Here is a 16,702-nt window from a genome sequence, read left to right on the forward strand (position 1 = left end):
AGAGACAATAGTAGGGCCTGGGTCAAACTGGGGGAAGGGAACACAACCAGGACGATCTTACAAAGCAAGCCACCATATTTCTGAATGCTACTCAAAAACAACAGAAAAGGTAACTGTAAAATTAAGCTTTCCTGAATCCTGCATCATTCTAAATGGCCAAAGAAGTAATTTCACGTAAATGTGAGCAAGTGGAAAACAGTAATGTCAAATCTCACTAAAGGTTATCAAGATGGAGTATGTATGAAGGCTTAGAAAACATAAAATGGAGGAAAGCTCTCTCAAGAATGTTAGGGTTAAGTTGTCAGCAAAGCATTCATGGAGGGTGTAGCATTTGACCTGGGCCCATCTTGCTTGCTACCTAAATCAGAATTGAATGTGAAGCTCTATTAATAGTGAAGGGTGAAGGCAGCTTTAGTGCTGGTAACTGTTGTAATGTTCTCAAGGGAAGTGTTGTTTTGGCCCTATTAGATGCTGTTTAATATCAGACTGGAAAGGGAGGAGGTTACAAGATCCACAAAAGGAAAAGACAAGGAACTTGAGAAAATTGTGACTTACTGATTCCATGTAGGGTTGCTGATCTGTTTGCCTTCTACTTCTACATTGTCCAACAGCCCTCTCCTGCCCCTACTTTCATCATCGTCTAGTTTGGACTGTTGGGATAGTCTGCCAGTTACTTAATTGCAAGTCATTTCTGTTGTTCATTCCCTCTCATCCCATATCCAGTTATTTTAGTCAACAAGTATTGATTGCCCGTTGTATGTACTAGGCACGCTAAGTGTTTATTTCATTTTTTTAAGTTCGCCAACTCATGACCCCTCATGAGATGAAGAGTTGCAAACTCCACTGACAGTCAGGCCCGCGCCCCCCATATACTAGGCAGTCTTCTAAAGCACTACAGAAACAGCATGGATCAAAACAAAGTACCTGTTCTGGAGTTTACATTCTAGTTTGGCGATAGGAGCAAGAATGTACATGGTGATAAGTGCTAAAAAGAAAAATAAGAGTGGAGAGAGATGCTATTAAAAAAAAAAAATCTCGGGGCGCCTGGGTGGCTCAGTCGCTACGCGTTTGCCTTCCGCTCGGGTCATGATCCCAGCGTCCTGGGATGGAGCCCCGCATCTGGCTCCCTGCTCAGCGGGAAGCCTGCTTCTCCCTCTCCCACTCCCCCTGCTTGTGTTCCCTCTCTCTCTGTGAAATAAATAAAGTCTTTAACCAAAAAAGCCCCACAAAAACAAATAAAAAACATCTCCACTAGAATGTAATCTCCAGCAGGGCAAGGACCTTACCGGTCTTGCCCGTTATTGTGTTCCCTATGGCTTGGAATAGTGCCTGGCACATTAACAGACTTTCCGTATTGAATAAATGTGGGCCATAGAGAAAAATATCCCCATTTTTTTTTTTTTAATGTTTTAAGTTAGCACCGGGCACAGTTGACCTTGTCATGTCACTCCAGCGCATCCTTCCCTGAAATACGAAAAAAAGGAAGCTGCTGTCTCTTATGAAGCCAGTAATTCCAGATCAGAATTTTAAAAAAAACTGGGATATCACCTGATATGACTTAGTCCTCACTTAAGCATTCTCGTTTAGGCCAGGTTAACGTCGGGCCCATATCTGGTAGCCTAGATAACCAGAAGCGTTTGGTTAGTCAACCTTCTAAGTACTGCACAGCTACACATCCCTCCAGGGCTGTGTTTAGCTTCTGCGAGTCCCATAAGCATATAATAGATGTTCGCTGAATGAAATGGTCAAACAATAAATAGCGACTCCACGGCAAGAGTACCTGGGAGAGCGGCCCCGCTTAGGGTCTGGGTGTAGGGGACCACACACTTTCTCTGCGAACTGGCACGAACTCTGGATCGCGGGCCTGTCTCAAAACCCATAATGGCTCCAAAACGCCCGGGTGTAGGCACCAGAAGTTTAGCCTGGAGGAACCTAAAGACAAGTCTTGCACGTGCGTCACCATCTCCGCGCGCCCCCGCCCCGCCCACCAGCTGTCTATAGGCTTCTATTGGCTGCCTCGCGGGAGGTCCGCCCTCTAGAAGAAGAAGGAGGGAAAATCCCAGTTGGCGCTCCAAATAACCGTAACTAACGACGTCATTCCGCAGCCAATCACAAGCAGCGGTCTTTAGCCTTGTCCAATGAGATCGGGCACGGGCTTGGCCCGCGGAATTTGATTTTCGTCCAGGAACGCGGAAGTTGCGCTAGTCCTGGGGGCGAGCTGCAAGGTGGGGGGGAGAGGCGAGATGGGAGTGCGCCTCCTGCGGAGGTACCCGGGCTGAGCGAGGGGGTTCCAGTGCCCAGCCCCGGGTCGGTGGGAGGCGTCGTTACTGTCTGTGGCCTGCAAACTGAGGTGCGCGGGCCAATACGGGTGGACGTCCGAGCGCTCCTGTACCAGGACGTGTGCACTACGAGCTTCGCAGACTGCGGATTCGAGGCAGCTTGATGTTCCGGTGGTTGCTCGGAGGCTCGACTTCGGAGGAGGGTGAGCAAGGCGACCATGCTGGGTTAGGAGAGCCTCTGAGGAGGCTTGCGGCCAAAGCGAGTGACACGACAGGGCGCTAGTCTCGGTCTGTTACTCACTAGTTGGGTGACTACCTCACGTCGTATATCTGGAGTTCATATTCCTTATCTTTAAAATGAGGAGGATGGATGGTACCCCGATTCGTTTGTGAGAAAGCTGCTGTTCATTTGCTAAAGCCTTGTGTCGGCGCTCTGCCTACTTTCTTTCAAGGGTGATCTGAACTCATCCATCTCCTCAGCCCAGAGCTTTCAGGAGAGCGGAGACTTCGCTGTCGTAACTAACCTAAAGGCTTTCCTGCCAAGTGTCCAATCCATTGTTGGTTGATATTTATTAATGAAGACTTAAACATCCTATGAACTTTTAATGCAACTTAACTGATAAATTGAAGTTTCCTTTACCAGCCCATCCCCACTTCTCCATTCCTCTCTTTCTCTTTGACTTCCTTCAAAATACTGCTGGCCAAAAGAAATTAGTTGATGGTGTAATGTGAAACGAAAGGATTTCTCCAGGTTACTTAATACAGTTTTGTGCATTCGTTTTTTGTTTTTTTGTTTGTTTTTTTTTTGTCAAGAGTAATATTTTCTAAATTATTTTTCCTGAAGGTATCAAGAAACTGATCATGTTTCCTTGAATTCGCTTATGTATTTGTTTCATCAATGTCAGTCATACTGAATATCTTAAGAGAAATGCTGGAATATTTTGGTGTTCCCATAGACCAGGTAAATGTCTTTTAATGGAGTTGAATGAACCTGTTGTATTTGTTGTTGGGTCTTATTTTGAAAATGATCTGTATGTAAACATTTAAGGTGAAATTGTTTCTTCTTTTAAGGTGTAACAAAGATGAGTTTGCAATAGTATTCCTTTGGTAGTTTGAGTTAAAAAGGGGATAAGATTAGGGACACCTGCTGGCTTAGTTGGTAGAGTATGCCACTCTTGATCTCCAGGTTGTGAGTCTGAGCCCCACGTTGGAGGTAGCGTTTACTTAAAAAAAAAAAAAAAAAGGATAAGATTATTAGTAACCTATTTACGGGATAGGTAAAATGCCAGCAAAAGAAGCAAATGCAGCAAAATATGGATATGACTTTCATAGATAAAATATATTTTTAATTAGCTAGTGGCTTTATTTAAGGTAACTTAAGTTTGGTATTTGGATATATAATGCAAGTTATAGCTCAACTTCAGCATAAATCTTGAGAGAGGATGACTTGGGTCTGAGAATTATAAGCAAATCCAATTTTCTCTACTTCTGGAGCATTACTACATCTAAGACAATATGCTTGGTTCTGCAGGTGATACAGAGCAGCAATACATGGTTCTTGTATTCATGATGCTTAAAATATAGTATGAGGAATAAGAAACATACAGACTACAATACAAGATTGAATATAAGAAAGAATAGTTGAGTTTACAGAATGGGCAAATTGTTGCTATTTGTTGTGAATTAGAAGAAAATAATAGTCAAGGATACTTTCAAGATTTTAAACAAAAGTAAGTTGAAGAGTGGTTATAAATTATAAATAGGCAATTGTTATATTATAAATATTATAAATGGGCAATTCAGTATGAGGAACTAGTTTGAGTAGGGAGCTAAGGTGAGCCAGATGTGCTGTTTGATTATATAAATACAAATATCCTGCAGATAGTTAAATGGTTCTAGAATGTAGGAAAAAGGGGTGCCTGGGTGGCTCAGTCGTTAAGCGTCTGCCTTCGGCTCAGGTCATGATCCCAGGGTCCTGGGATTGAGCCCCGCATCGGGCTCCCTGCTCAGCAGGAAGCCTGCTTCTCCCTCTCCCACCCCCCCTGCTTGTGTTCCCTCTCTTGCTGTATCTCTCTGGTCAAAAAAATAAATAAAATCTTAAAAAAAAAAAAAAGTAGGAAAAAGAGATTCAGATTTGAGGTTATCTGTATTATTTTGATATTTGAATTCATGGATTTTGACGCAATGGAAGTTGTTGGATATTATTGATGCATTTTGAATTTCAGAAATAGTGGGATCAAAGATAATGGCAACTTGAGTAATAGTTGAAGATTTGCTTATCATTAGATTATTGATGCCTTTAGGGGTTTCTGTAGGTGGAGAGCGGCAGCTGCCTTGTATTTTGAAGAATGACTGAAGAAAGGAGATGGCATCGGCACCTTCGTTTGAAAAGTTTGTGAAAAGAGATCAAGAGTGACCATCAAATTGAAATTTTGTTTTCTTTCCAATATTAGAGATATTTCATGTTTGCAAGCATTGGGGAAGAACCTCATAGACAGGAAAAAAGATTCAAATGAAATGAGCAGTGCCCTGGAGAAGGTAGTTGGAAAAGGAATATAAATAAATAAGCCTTGGAAAAAAGATGGACAGTCGAGTAGGATAAAAGTGAGAGAGGGTGGAGAGGTTTTGAATGGAGAGAAATGAAAATTGAGGTATGTCACCATGGAGTTCTCAGTTTTCTCAGTTAAGAGCAAAGTCAAGGCTACTGGCAGGTAATAGAAATGGTGGCATTGGAGATTTCAGAGATTGGTGATTGCTTTGGGCAACATGATAGAGAACAGAACATGTTCTGAAGGGGTTGCAGAATACCTGTGCAGAATACTCAGCTGAAGTCAGCGTGGATTTGTAGTCTTTCTGAATATTGTTGTTTTGTGGTTTCTTTTCTCCAGCTAAGAGTAGTTGGGGTAGTTTATTCAGCATATCACTGAAACTATTGAAATTCTCTGCTTGGTAGGAAAGTCACATCAGTAAAGTCAAAATGAGGGTGCTGGATGAGGAATAGAAAAAGGAGGGGAAAGCATCAGAATGGTGAAGATGGTCAATGGCAGTGAAGGGATGAGAGAGAACAGGAGCTTGTCAGGATGGAACTTGCAGAGTAAGACATGAAGGTACCGTCCAAGTTAACCAAGAGTTGGGTGGCTATTTATGTACAGTGAGTAGCCCTCACTGTAGCAAAACCTCTAGGCCTGTGGTTCTTAGGAAGAGTGTGCATATGAGTGATCTATAGAACACTTTAAATATAATTGCTCAGGCTTCAGGAAATTCTAGTGTTAATAGGTCCAGGATCTGTATACTTCAGGCTGTGCTAGTCAACATATATGGTAGCCACTGGCCAGATGTCATCTTCAAGCACTTGAAATGTCTGAATTGAGATCTACCATAGGTGTGAAATATACAATGGATTTTGAAGACTTAGTATGAAAAGAAGAATATAAAATAATGCCATTATTTTAAAAATATTGATTACATGTTGAAATGATAATATATACATATTGAGTTAAATAAAATATACTAAGAAAATTATTTCACCTTTTTCTACCTTTTCAGATGTAGCTACTAGAAAATTTATTTTACATATGTGGTTTGTGTTTTATTTCTCTTGGAAACCACCTTCCGAGGTAATTCTAGTATACCTATGGTTGAGAACTACTACGCTGTAGGATTGAAAAGCAACACAAACTTGTCTTTGCCTGCAAAGACTTCACAATCTAATGGAGCAAAGACAAAACTGCAAATGAAACACAGTTATATGTAGTTAGGTGTCCTATTGTATGGTACTCCTTAGAACTAGTTTAGGAATTCAGAGCCTAGGAAGCTCCTGAGAGCAGAGAGAATCAAATGTGTAGAGGAATGTGAATCTGGCATTAGAAGAGAGGTGAAAACAGCTGGTTCCAGGGCTCGAGTTAGAGCCAGGCCCTCTGGGCACATGGGTAAGTGCTTGGCAGTTAGGATAATATTGGCTTGTCTTTGAAACGAAGGGGAAAATCGCTTAACCCAAAAGAGCTTATGTCCTTGTTAATGAATAGTGAGTGGGTAATTCAGTTGGATAAACAGAACAGGGCCAAGTGGCAGAGAATCTTTAAGGGTGAGTGGACAATGAATACAGAATTCATGGAGGACGTTATGGAGACTGAGCTAGCAGAACTGATGGAAGATTGTGAGGCTAGTTGGTGGAATTAGTATTTAATCTTAGAGTCAGGTGTTTGGATATGATTGGATACGTTCAGAACCCTTACGACTTAAAAGCAGAGGGATGGCATTCTGTGTGCCAATGGCTTCCGGATCTTACTCTCTAGCCCCAGTTTTTCTCAACTAGTCAAATGGCTTCGATTTTTACCTATCATGTATTCTGTCTGCTGATGATTCCCAAATCCATCTAAATCCCAGATGTTTTTTCCTGAGTTCTAGGACTGTATATCCATCTGCTTATTGGATACTTCCAAGAAGATGCTGATAGGATGCTACCTATATCTGCTGCTTGTAATAAAATTTGTCCTTGTTATGGGATCTGAGGAAAAATGAAAAGTCCAAGTTTTAATGCTTTTTAAAGAGAGGAAGTGCTTTCTTTGTGTTGAAATCTCTGCCAAGAGCAGAAATGTTATGTCATATTTTGGGGAAGGTTCCTGTGGGAATAGTTTATACCAGTCTGGAAGGCCCAAAGGCAAAAGACAAGGTGGTATTTGAATTACAGTAGCACATTTCATTTCTATCCTCTTTTTAAGAACTGACTTCTAGTAGATATATTGCACTCTAAGTAAAGAATTCTTAAATTATCTAGTGCCAGATTAATTTATTCCCCTGAAAAGGATCTCACCTTTAAAGGGAATTACAGGAGTTTACTCTGTACTGCCTCATGCTTGAGAAACTGAAACTGTCAATTTTTGATTGGGCCAAAAGATATGTTTAGCTGGGAAGAGGGGAGGCAGTTTTTCTGAATAAAGTTCCCAAAGGTATATTGCCATTATCAGAAATAGAACAAACATGAATTTGTGGTGCTTTCTTAAAAGACCTTTCTTCCTGGAATATTATATAGGTTAACTCCCATCCTTTATTCATATATGACTAAAGTTTAATTCTTTGAAGAAAATACTTTGGGTATGCCATTCTGTATTATCTTTTTCAAAATAAGTGTTAGTGCATTTACATCTGCTTTTCTTCAAAGTATATAAACAGGCTTTAACAGAGTACTTTTTAAAAACAACACTCTATGTATAAACAGGTTTTGCAGATTAGAGAAAATAAAGACTATGGATCAGCTCGGAGTATTGTTCGTATTATTGGGAAAATTCTTCCTCTAGAACCTTGTCCCAGGCCTAATTTTGAGGTAAGTCAGTCAACAGGCATTGTTTAAGTACTATGTATAAAATAATCTTAGGTACTAGAGACAGAGTAGAACAAAAGAAGAAGAAATGTTTCCTGCAAGCCAAAAACCTTTAGCTTATTCTTGGAAACAAGTCATTTCTTGTATGTTTTTGTGTTTACTTCTTTAAGTAATTACATTCAGAGTTGGGCAGGTACAAAGCAATATCTGAATAGCTTATTTTATTCTTCTGGTTTGTGTTTTATGATAGATGACATTAACCAGGGTAGAGAATACTGCTACATGTTTAGACTTTAGAATAACATTTTCCTCAGTATTGTTTCTTGCTAACAGGTGCATGTTTGGTTTTGAACATTCTTTTTCCTTTTCACTCCTGGATTTTTAATTTATGTAATTTCCATAGGCATGCATGTGTTTTACCCCTGCTCCCAACCCCTGCAGTGCTCTGACTTTTTTTTTTTTTTTTTTTTGCCTTTTTTTCCTTTAGTTAATCCCGCTGTTGAACTCTGTAGACTCTGGTAACTGTGGATCTGTAGTTCCATCTTTTGCTGATACTTTGTGTGTGGCAAATGATGAAGAAGCCAGTTATCTCAGATTTCGGTAATTTTATATACTTACTGTGGAAAATGGGATATGGGCTGTAATCTGAATTCTTGCACGTGTTGAAGTTTGATCATACTAATTGAGCCTTTTGTCTGTCTCTACTACTGTGCGTGTTACTAATATCTTCCTAATAAGGATGACTAGGTGTCTCTCATTTTTATTTCCCATTTCTCTTAATGCAGGCTTAGGAAGGAGTAATATTAAAAGGATGTCAGAATCAGTATGTCCATTTTTAGGAGAAAGCTGTTTCCTACACTAAATATTTTATATATTTATTTATATATTTAACCAAAAGGTATATAGCATTTACTGTGTACCAGGCAATGATGTTAAATATATTTCAAAATTAGGATGTGTTACTGCTTGAGAGGACTAACTTATGTGTTAGTAATATTCAGATATAGGCTATCAGCACAATAAGGGTCAATTATTCAAATATTACGGCTAAATTTATTATGTATCAAACTGGTTTATCTACTTAAAAAAAGTTAGAATACCACAAACTTACCCCTAACATAATACTGAATATAAGGCCTTTCAATACCTTATATTCAGAATACGTAGAATTTCTAAGTAAATCAACTTCATTTCTAAATAAATCAGTTTGTACTGTGTTTAAACCTAATAGGTAGAACAGTTACAGGATAATTATTTTTGTTTTACAGTCTCAGAGCAAGATTTGTTCCTTCATTCACTTACCACTTATGGTTACCTATAGCGGTTGTGTTCCAGATATTGAGAATACAAAGTTACACAAGATGTTGTGCTTGTCCTTAGTCAGTCTAGAGACAATCACGGGATAAAGAGAGCTTCTCCAATTTTTGTTTCTGTGTCTTTATTCCTCTTTAACTGAAAGAATTTATTGCTCTTGGAAAATTTCCCTCCGTTTCTCTTTCTCTCTCCCTCTCTCTCACTGTCATTGTCCACTTTTTCCTTCTACCCACAGAAACAGTATATGGAAACATGAAGAAGAGGAGAAAATGGAATTTTTCCATTCTTTGCAACCAGTTTGGAATCCATTGTCACCTGCTGTCAGACAGAATAAACGAATGAAAAGTGACGGGCCTGTAGGTGAAGCAGCATTTAAAAAGATAGCTGCCCTCGAAGAGGAGCTGACTTTTCTCCGTACCCAGATTGCTGCGATCGTGGGAAGGCAGGAACCGAGAGCGAGAGCCAGTGCGCATGCGGGTGAGGGGGGGGGGTTGTTTCAGGCCGACGGGGCGGGGCTAGCAGTTCGGTGGGCGCGCTGCCCAATGATAGTGTCCGTTGCGAGCGCAGCTGTGAGTGACGTTCAGTAAATCTAGGCTGTTGGGGATGTGCAATTACTATGCGTGGTGTTTATTTAGAGTAAGTTAAGACACATTTGTGGTGAGGGGGATGGCTTTGGTTCCAGCTATACTGCTGAAGATTGTGCTTTTGAATTAAAAAGCCTGTTTTCTCAGGAAGCTTTTCTACCTCTTCAGAAAAGCACAAATTTATGAGGAACGATGTATTAATTTGAAAGAAGAGCATGTATTTGTAGCTTGAAGTTATTGCTGCTATCGTTCCACCAAATTCAGGTTGAATAATGTGTTCCAGATGATCTTTTTCTAAATGTTTAGAGATGTGACTTGTTTTAAACAACACACACACGTAATACATACGTGTATCTCTACACATTCATATACACACATGTATAATTCATTATACATGAAATGTTCATATTGTATATTTATAATATATATAAATATATAATACATATTAATAAATAATAGCAATTAAAGTGAGATATACACATATTTTTTTTTAGCAGTCATCTTAAGAACACAGTCTTTTGGGAGCAAATCTGTTGTGAAAATTAAGTACTCAGTACCCATCCTAGGCTCTTGCCTAGAAAATAGTTTGTTTCTACAGTGTCATCATAAAGAGAATATACCAGTTTGAGTGTTTCTAACTACAAATTGTTTATTATGTTTTAGCTTTTTTAAAATAGAGGATGACATTCAGATTGTATGTTAATTACTGAAAAAGCACTTTTAATTTTCTTTTTAAAATGCATTCTCACCCTTCCTCCCTTTAAAGGCCTACACAGACAATCCTAATTGGATTAAAAATAAATTTATTCTTTGGTTTGACTGTTACAAAAATTACTAAGCAGATGGGATTGCTTCTTTTTCCTGGCCACCCTACCATTATTTTAGTAACATTACAGAAATTGTTCCTGTTTCAGTTCTAATTAGTGTTATGTGTTATGTTGGAGAGAATTTTGCATGATTTTTCAAAAGAGTACTTTGTTTTTAGGCTTCTTTGACTTGAATGACGAGCCTAGCAGTGTGGGACAAAGACCGTCACCAGGGACTGCTGAACTGAGCGCCCAACCAGATCCATTTTCAAGTTCAGTGCTTTTCCCACTCCACCCCCTCCCTCCTCCTCCTCCTCCTCCTCCTCCACTGCCCCCTCAACTTTTTTCTCCACAGCCTGCATGTTCTCTCACACAGCCAGCATCTAATAATATGTGTGACTCAGATAATTCAGCAAATGAAATGAAAAAACAGCACCCAGGTGATAGTAAGACCAATTACAGTCATTCAAAAAACCAGGATGTTCCAAACATGTTGGATGTTCTAAAGGACATGAATAAGGTTAAGCTTCGTGCTATTGAACGGTATGTTATCATAACTTGAGAAATGAACCAATTTCTATTAATGATGTTTTAATAATTTATTGTATTTATCAAAGTACACACAGACCAGTCTTCTCTCTCATTCCTTTTTACTCCAACTGGACACCTCTCCCAGAAAAAATCATTTTCCATTTTTTTTTTACTCTTCTAGTGTCTTATCTGTATTTTATTGTTTTTAAGATTTTACTTATTTATTTGACAGAGAGAGAGAGAGAGAGAGCACAAGTGGGCAGAGCAACAGGTAGAGGGAGAGGGAGAAGCAGGCTCTCCCAGAGAGCAGGGAGCCCGATGCGTGGCTCAATCCCAGGACTCTGGGATCATAACCTGAACTGTAGGCAGACGCTTAACCAACTGAGCCACCCAGGTGCCCCTCTTATCTGTATTTTTGAAACAACATACTTCTTTTGCTATTTCTTAATACTTTAACTGTATTTATTTCCCTTTGTTAAGACTCAGGAGTGCATGTTCTCCCAGCCATCCTATCCTCTAACACATACACACAGATACACCTCTTGTTTCATCTTCCCAATATAATTAAATCCTTAGTTTTTACTTAAATCAGTAATCAGAATTTACATCCTTATAACAGTAAACATTCACAAGTAAGCCATTTCCTATGCTACGATTACATTTTGTTTGTTGAATAATTTTATTTTCTATTGCAGTTAATATCTCTCTGAGTTTCTTTCTCTTTTTCTTTTTATTTTATTTTATTTTTTTTTTTTTTTTAAGATTTTATTTATTTATTTGAGAGAGAGAAAGCATGAGAGGGGGGAGGGTCAGAGGGAGAAGCAGACTCCCTGCCGAGCAGGGAGCCCGATGCGGGACTCGATCCTGGGACTCCAGGATCATGACCTGAGCTGAAGGCAGTCGCTTAACCAACTGAGCCACCCAGGCGCCCTCTCTTTTTCTTTTTAAAATAAATTCCCTGGTAGGAGGCCTCTGTCCTGTTCCAATCTCTGGTTCCCGCAAGCCTTCTGCATTGTGGCCATGCTGAGGATTTCCTTGGCCATCATCATGGGCATTCTCTACCCTCTCTCTTGTGTTGCCTCACCCATTTCTGGGGTGTCCTATCTTCCCATACCTTCCTGAGAAAGGATCTATAAAAAGGGAGATTATTTTAAGACCTTGCATATCTGAAAATGTTACTATTTTATTCTCAGTTCATTGCTAGTTTGGCTGGGTATATAGTGGCAGAAAATCATTTTTCTGCAGAATTTTGAAGACATCGTTCCATTGATTTCTGGCTTCCAGTGTTCTTGTTCAGAAGCTCATGTCATTCTCATTCCTGGCACCATGTATGAAACCTGTTTCTTTATTCTCGAAGCATTTAAGATCTTCTCTTTAGTCCTGGTGTTCGGAAATTTCATGATGCCATGCCCTGGAGAGTTCCTTTTTTAATTTCTTATGCTGGGCACTTGTGGACTCAGTCTTGAGTTTACATTTCATTCAGTATGTAGACTTTTCCTCAGTCCCTGTTTTCAGGAAGGCAGCTCATCCCCCACCATCTTTGCTTTCATTAGCTTTCCAGATTTCAATGTTTTGTTGCTGTTCTTACCCACTCTCTCATAATTTCTTTGTCTTTGTGGGTATACGTCCTTTTCATTTCTTTACTGTCATTTTAGTAGGATTTCACAGAGATCTGCCATGTTCATCTGGAAATCCCTCAATGAGGTTTTTTTGTGAGAAAATAAATATATTTTCTATATAATAGTGTTAGGAAAGCCCCTACATCATTTCATTATTAACCAGGTTATGATTTGATCCTTGTGTGAGGCACCTGGTACAGAGAAGAATGTTGTTGATAGATGGGCACACTTGTTCCAGCAAGAGGGCTGACTGGTATCACTGGGCCCAGTCTGGCAGATGGTGACTCCAACTGTAACCATCACTGGAGACACAGCAAGGAGGCAGTAGACTCTCCCCTCTACCCCTAGTCTCTCAGTTTTCTACAACTAACCTGGCATTATACATTACTGCAGAATCAGATGAGGCTTCCCCCATCTTTACATTTACAGTCACTGTTCATGTTCTCTGCCTTCTATCTTGTTACTGTGAATGAAGTGTCATTGTTCATGTCCATGCTATCCCCTGGGTTACTGGTTCCCCTTCTCTCTCATCTCAAGGATTTTACTTAAAATTATCCCTTCTGTCTTCTACATCATCAAATTTTCCTTCTCTACTTTATTCTCCTCACACCTGAGTGTTTCCTGTCTTCAAAACACGTACGTCCCTGGCATTATTGTTTCTCTGCTCCTCTTTCTGGTATAAATTCTTGTTGTCAATAGTTTGTTTGCATTTCTCACTTCCTTCTTCTACCCACTGTCCTATGGTCTCTGTCCCCATCACTCCACTGAAAACTGCTCTTTATCAAGGTCACCAGTGACTCTCTTGCTAAATACAATGGTCAATTCTTATTGTTCCTCCTACCTGATATCATGGCAGTATTTGATATGATCTGTGGTTCCCTCCTCCTGGGAACACTTTCTACCTTTGGCTTCAAGGAAATCACAGTTGGTTTTCCTCTTACTTCACTGTCCATTCCTTATTCCTTTGCTTACTCTTCCTTCTGGGCCTGGTGTCTCCATGTTGGCATGTGCAAGGCCCAGACCTCAGTCCCCTTCTTTCTATATCCACATTGTTTCCTTTGGTGATCTCACCGAGTCCTATGGCTGTGTATACCAGGGATATGCTAATGGCCTTCATATTTATTTTTCTATCCCTGATTTCTCTCCTCTGCACCCCGTGCCTGCCTGATATCATTTGCCTGTCTCACATGTGTCTCAGGCTTCACATGTCCAAAACAGAACTTTTCCTTCCTACCTGTCCACTTCATCCACCTTGAAAACCTGTTCTGCCCCAAGTCTTTTGCATCTCAGTAAATAGCAACACCATCACCCAGTTGTCTGTTCAGTCCAGAGATCTAGAATCATCCTTTTCCTTTCCTTCCCATTTCCTTTCTGTCAGCATACAGCTCAAATGTGTGTACCCTCATGATCTAACTGCTGCCCCCAATCTAAGTCACCATCTCTAGCTTGGACTTCTGCAATAGTTTCCTAACTGGTCTCTCTCCGTTCTTGCCTCCTTATTTTTTCTCCATATAGTAATCAGGGTGATCCTTTAAAAATTGAAGTCCAGGGGTGTTTGGCTGGCTCAGTTGGTGGAGCATTTGACTCTTGATCTTGGGGTTGTAAGTTCGATCCCCATGCTGAGTGTAGAGATTACTTAAAAATAAAATCTTTAAAAACAAAAAAATAAAACAAATAAAACTTGGAGTTCGATCTGGCCATTCCCTGCTTAAAACCCTTTGGTGGTTTTCCGTCATGCTTAGAATATAATCCAGACACCTTGCTGTGTGCTCTAAGTGCCCCCAGAATCCAGCCCTTGCTTCTGTCTCTGACCTCATGACCTACTTCCCATGTCACTCTCTGCACTCCAGCTGTACCTGTTTTTCCTTTTTCTCACACATGCCAAGCTCCTTCTTGATGCATCCACTGGATGTTCACACTAACACTGACTCGGAGGCATTTATAGAGATGCCATCTCCTTAAAGAAGCTTTTCCTGGTCATCTCATCTAAGGTGCTGTTGTCCCAGTCACTGTCACATTACCTACTTAATTTTATTCATAGCATGCATTGCTATCTGCAGTGACCTCACTTGTTCATTGATGATTTCCTGTCACCAGAATGTTCCATGGGGGATATGGCTCTACCCTCAAAGCATAAAATGGAGCCTGGTATAATAGTAGGCATTAAGTGAAGACTGAATGAACGATTGGCCTAATGGTTTTCTTTTCATGAATTTGATAGTCCCCTTAAAAGTTCTTAAATATTTCTTTAAATTTTCCACTGGAAAATTAGAAAATTAAATAAATTAAATAAAGATCTTCAGGGGCGCCTGGGTGGCTCAGTCGTTAAGCGTCTGCCTTCGGCTGGGGTCGTGATCCCAGGGTCCAGGGATCGAGCCCCACACTGGGCTCCCTGCTCTGCGGGAAGCCTGCTTCTCCCTCTCCCACTCCCCCTGCTGTGTTCCCTCTCTTGCTGTGTCTCTCTCTGTCAAATAAACAAAATCTTAAAAAAAAAAAATAAATATCTTCAGTACAGGGCGCCTGGGTGGCTCAGTTGGTTAAGCGACTGCCTTTGGCTCAGGTCATGATCCTGGAGTCCCGGGATCGAGTCCCGCATCACGCTCCCTGCTTGGCAGGGAGTCTGCTTCTCCCTCTGACCCTCCTCCCTCTCCTGCTCTCTGTCTCTCATTCTCTCTCTCTCAAATAAATAAAAATAAAATCTTTAAAAAAAAAAAAAGATCTTCAGTACAGTGAGATATTTGATACTCTCAGGTCACAACAAGATTGTGGTGGAGCCCCACTCACACGGTTTCTTGGTTTTCTGATTCCTAATTCATTGTGCCTTCCAGATTCCTTGTTCTTTGGCAAAAATACTCAACCTCTTGAAGAATAATTAGATTGTAATGTATTATGCTTATATTTCTGGTACGTTTGTCAACAAGGAGCTTAAATTACACAAACCTTTAATTCAAAAAAGTTTTTTTTTTTTTTTTTTTTAATAGGTCACCTGGAGGTAGACCCATTCATAAGAGGAAAAGACAAGATTCACATTGGGATCCAGTGTCTTTGATATCCCATGCACTTAAGCAGAAGTTTGCCTTCCAAGAAGATGATTCCTTTGAGAAAGAGAATAGGTCTTGGGAATCTTCTCCATTTTCTAGCCCAGAAACTTCAAGAGTGAGCTATAATAACGTAAAGCTAATGTTTTAATTTTTCTGAAGTGTGTTGTGCATCTGTGGCCGCCTTCAGGCTCCGCTGGAGCGCTCGCGCACAGCGGGCCATGCGCCTGTGCACCAGTACCGCCCATGTTTCTCATGTGTCTGTTCACGTTCACACATTCCTTTTCGCTTTTAGCTTACTATGAAGTCTTTTGAAATAAAACACTTGATTTGAAAAATACTTGTGCGTGAGTTGGTCAAGGTTTCTCCTGCCAGGTGCTAACTGGCCGTTGCTGTCTGCAGTTGGAGCGGGGTGTCCGAAACTCGGAGAGACCAGGGAACTGCGCAGACTCAACCTCCCCAGAGTGAAATGAAGACTCCCACTATTTTTCCTCAAATATAAAGACTGGGTTATTTAGTTAAATAGAATGTTAACAGTGCTTTTAAAAAGGCAACTGGGATCATAATCATCTTCAGTGATAATGCTTCTTGGTTATTTAAAAGGACACATACCTGTATTTCAAACACTTGACCCTTGAGATTGCCTCTTTTTTTTAATTTAATTTTATTATATAAAGTCGATCAGAGAAAGACATGTACCATATGATCTCACTGATAGGAATTCTTAATCTCAGGAAACAAACTGAGGGCTGCTGGAGATTGCTTCTTATTGGAATTCCCTTTTCTTTAATTCAGACATTAGTTTGGGGCTTGCTTTTCCCATCCCACGGCTTACTCGAGGCAGTAGTACCTACGAGCAAGCCCTGGCAGCGAGGGGACCTGGAGGGAGGGAAGCGTCTGCCAGAGGCGCCCAGCTCGGAGGAGCCGCGCCTGCGCCAGGGGAAGGGGCGGAGCGACGGAAGAGCGGAGGTGGGGGCGGGGAGAGCGGGCGGGAGCAGCCGTCCCCCTCACCGGCCGCCCGCGCGCGCGTAGCCTCTGAGTTAGTCTGCGTGCGCGCGCGGTGGCGGAGGTTCGTCAGGTCGGCCCTGGAAATTCTTAACTCTAAGAAGGCAAAAAAAGTATAGTTTACTTTAGAATTATTACAATCATAAAGCACAAATGTCCTAAAAATAAATGTTTAACATTTGTGTAGAAATGTCTTAACTTGCAGG

At 40.6% G+C, this 16,702-nt stretch overlaps 1 protein-coding gene across 1 annotated transcript; it reads left to right on the forward strand.

Annotated features, from left to right (window-relative positions):
• The first annotated feature begins 1,749 nt into the window (after nucleotides 1–1,749).
• MTFR2 (mitochondrial fission regulator 2) lies at nucleotides 1,750–15,779 on the forward strand. The gene is made up of 7 exons (XM_032408305.1): nucleotides 1,750–2,482; nucleotides 3,124–3,240; nucleotides 7,498–7,602; nucleotides 8,087–8,199; nucleotides 9,149–9,390; nucleotides 10,483–10,846; nucleotides 15,435–15,779. Exons 2-7 carry the CDS (start codon nucleotides 3,178–3,180, stop codon nucleotides 15,640–15,642), a joined length of 1,095 nt encoding a protein of 364 aa, XP_032264196.1. The 5' UTR covers nucleotides 1,750–2,482; nucleotides 3,124–3,177; the 3' UTR covers nucleotides 15,643–15,779.
• The last annotated feature ends 923 nt before the right edge of the window (nucleotides 15,780–16,702 follow it).

This window comes from Phoca vitulina, unplaced genomic scaffold (genome assembly GCF_004348235.1).
Source record: "Phoca vitulina isolate PV1807 unplaced genomic scaffold, GSC_HSeal_1.0 scaffold9, whole genome shotgun sequence".
NCBI classification, from domain to species: domain Eukaryota; kingdom Metazoa; phylum Chordata; class Mammalia; order Carnivora; family Phocidae; genus Phoca; species Phoca vitulina.

Bases quoted from the DNA above. Each gene is read 5' to 3' on its own strand.
- MTFR2 (XM_032408305.1), top strand. From the start codon at position 3,178: ATGTCAGTCATACTGAATATCTTAAGAGAAATGCTGGAATATTTTGGT. The intron at 9,391-10,482 runs GTGAGGGGGGGG...CTTTGTTTTTAG, and splicing joins GAGAGCCAGTGCGCATGCGG to GCTTCTTTGACTTGAATGAC. The intron at 10,847-15,434 runs GTATGTTATCAT...TTTTTTTAATAG, and splicing joins AAGCTTCGTGCTATTGAACG to GTCACCTGGAGGTAGACCCA.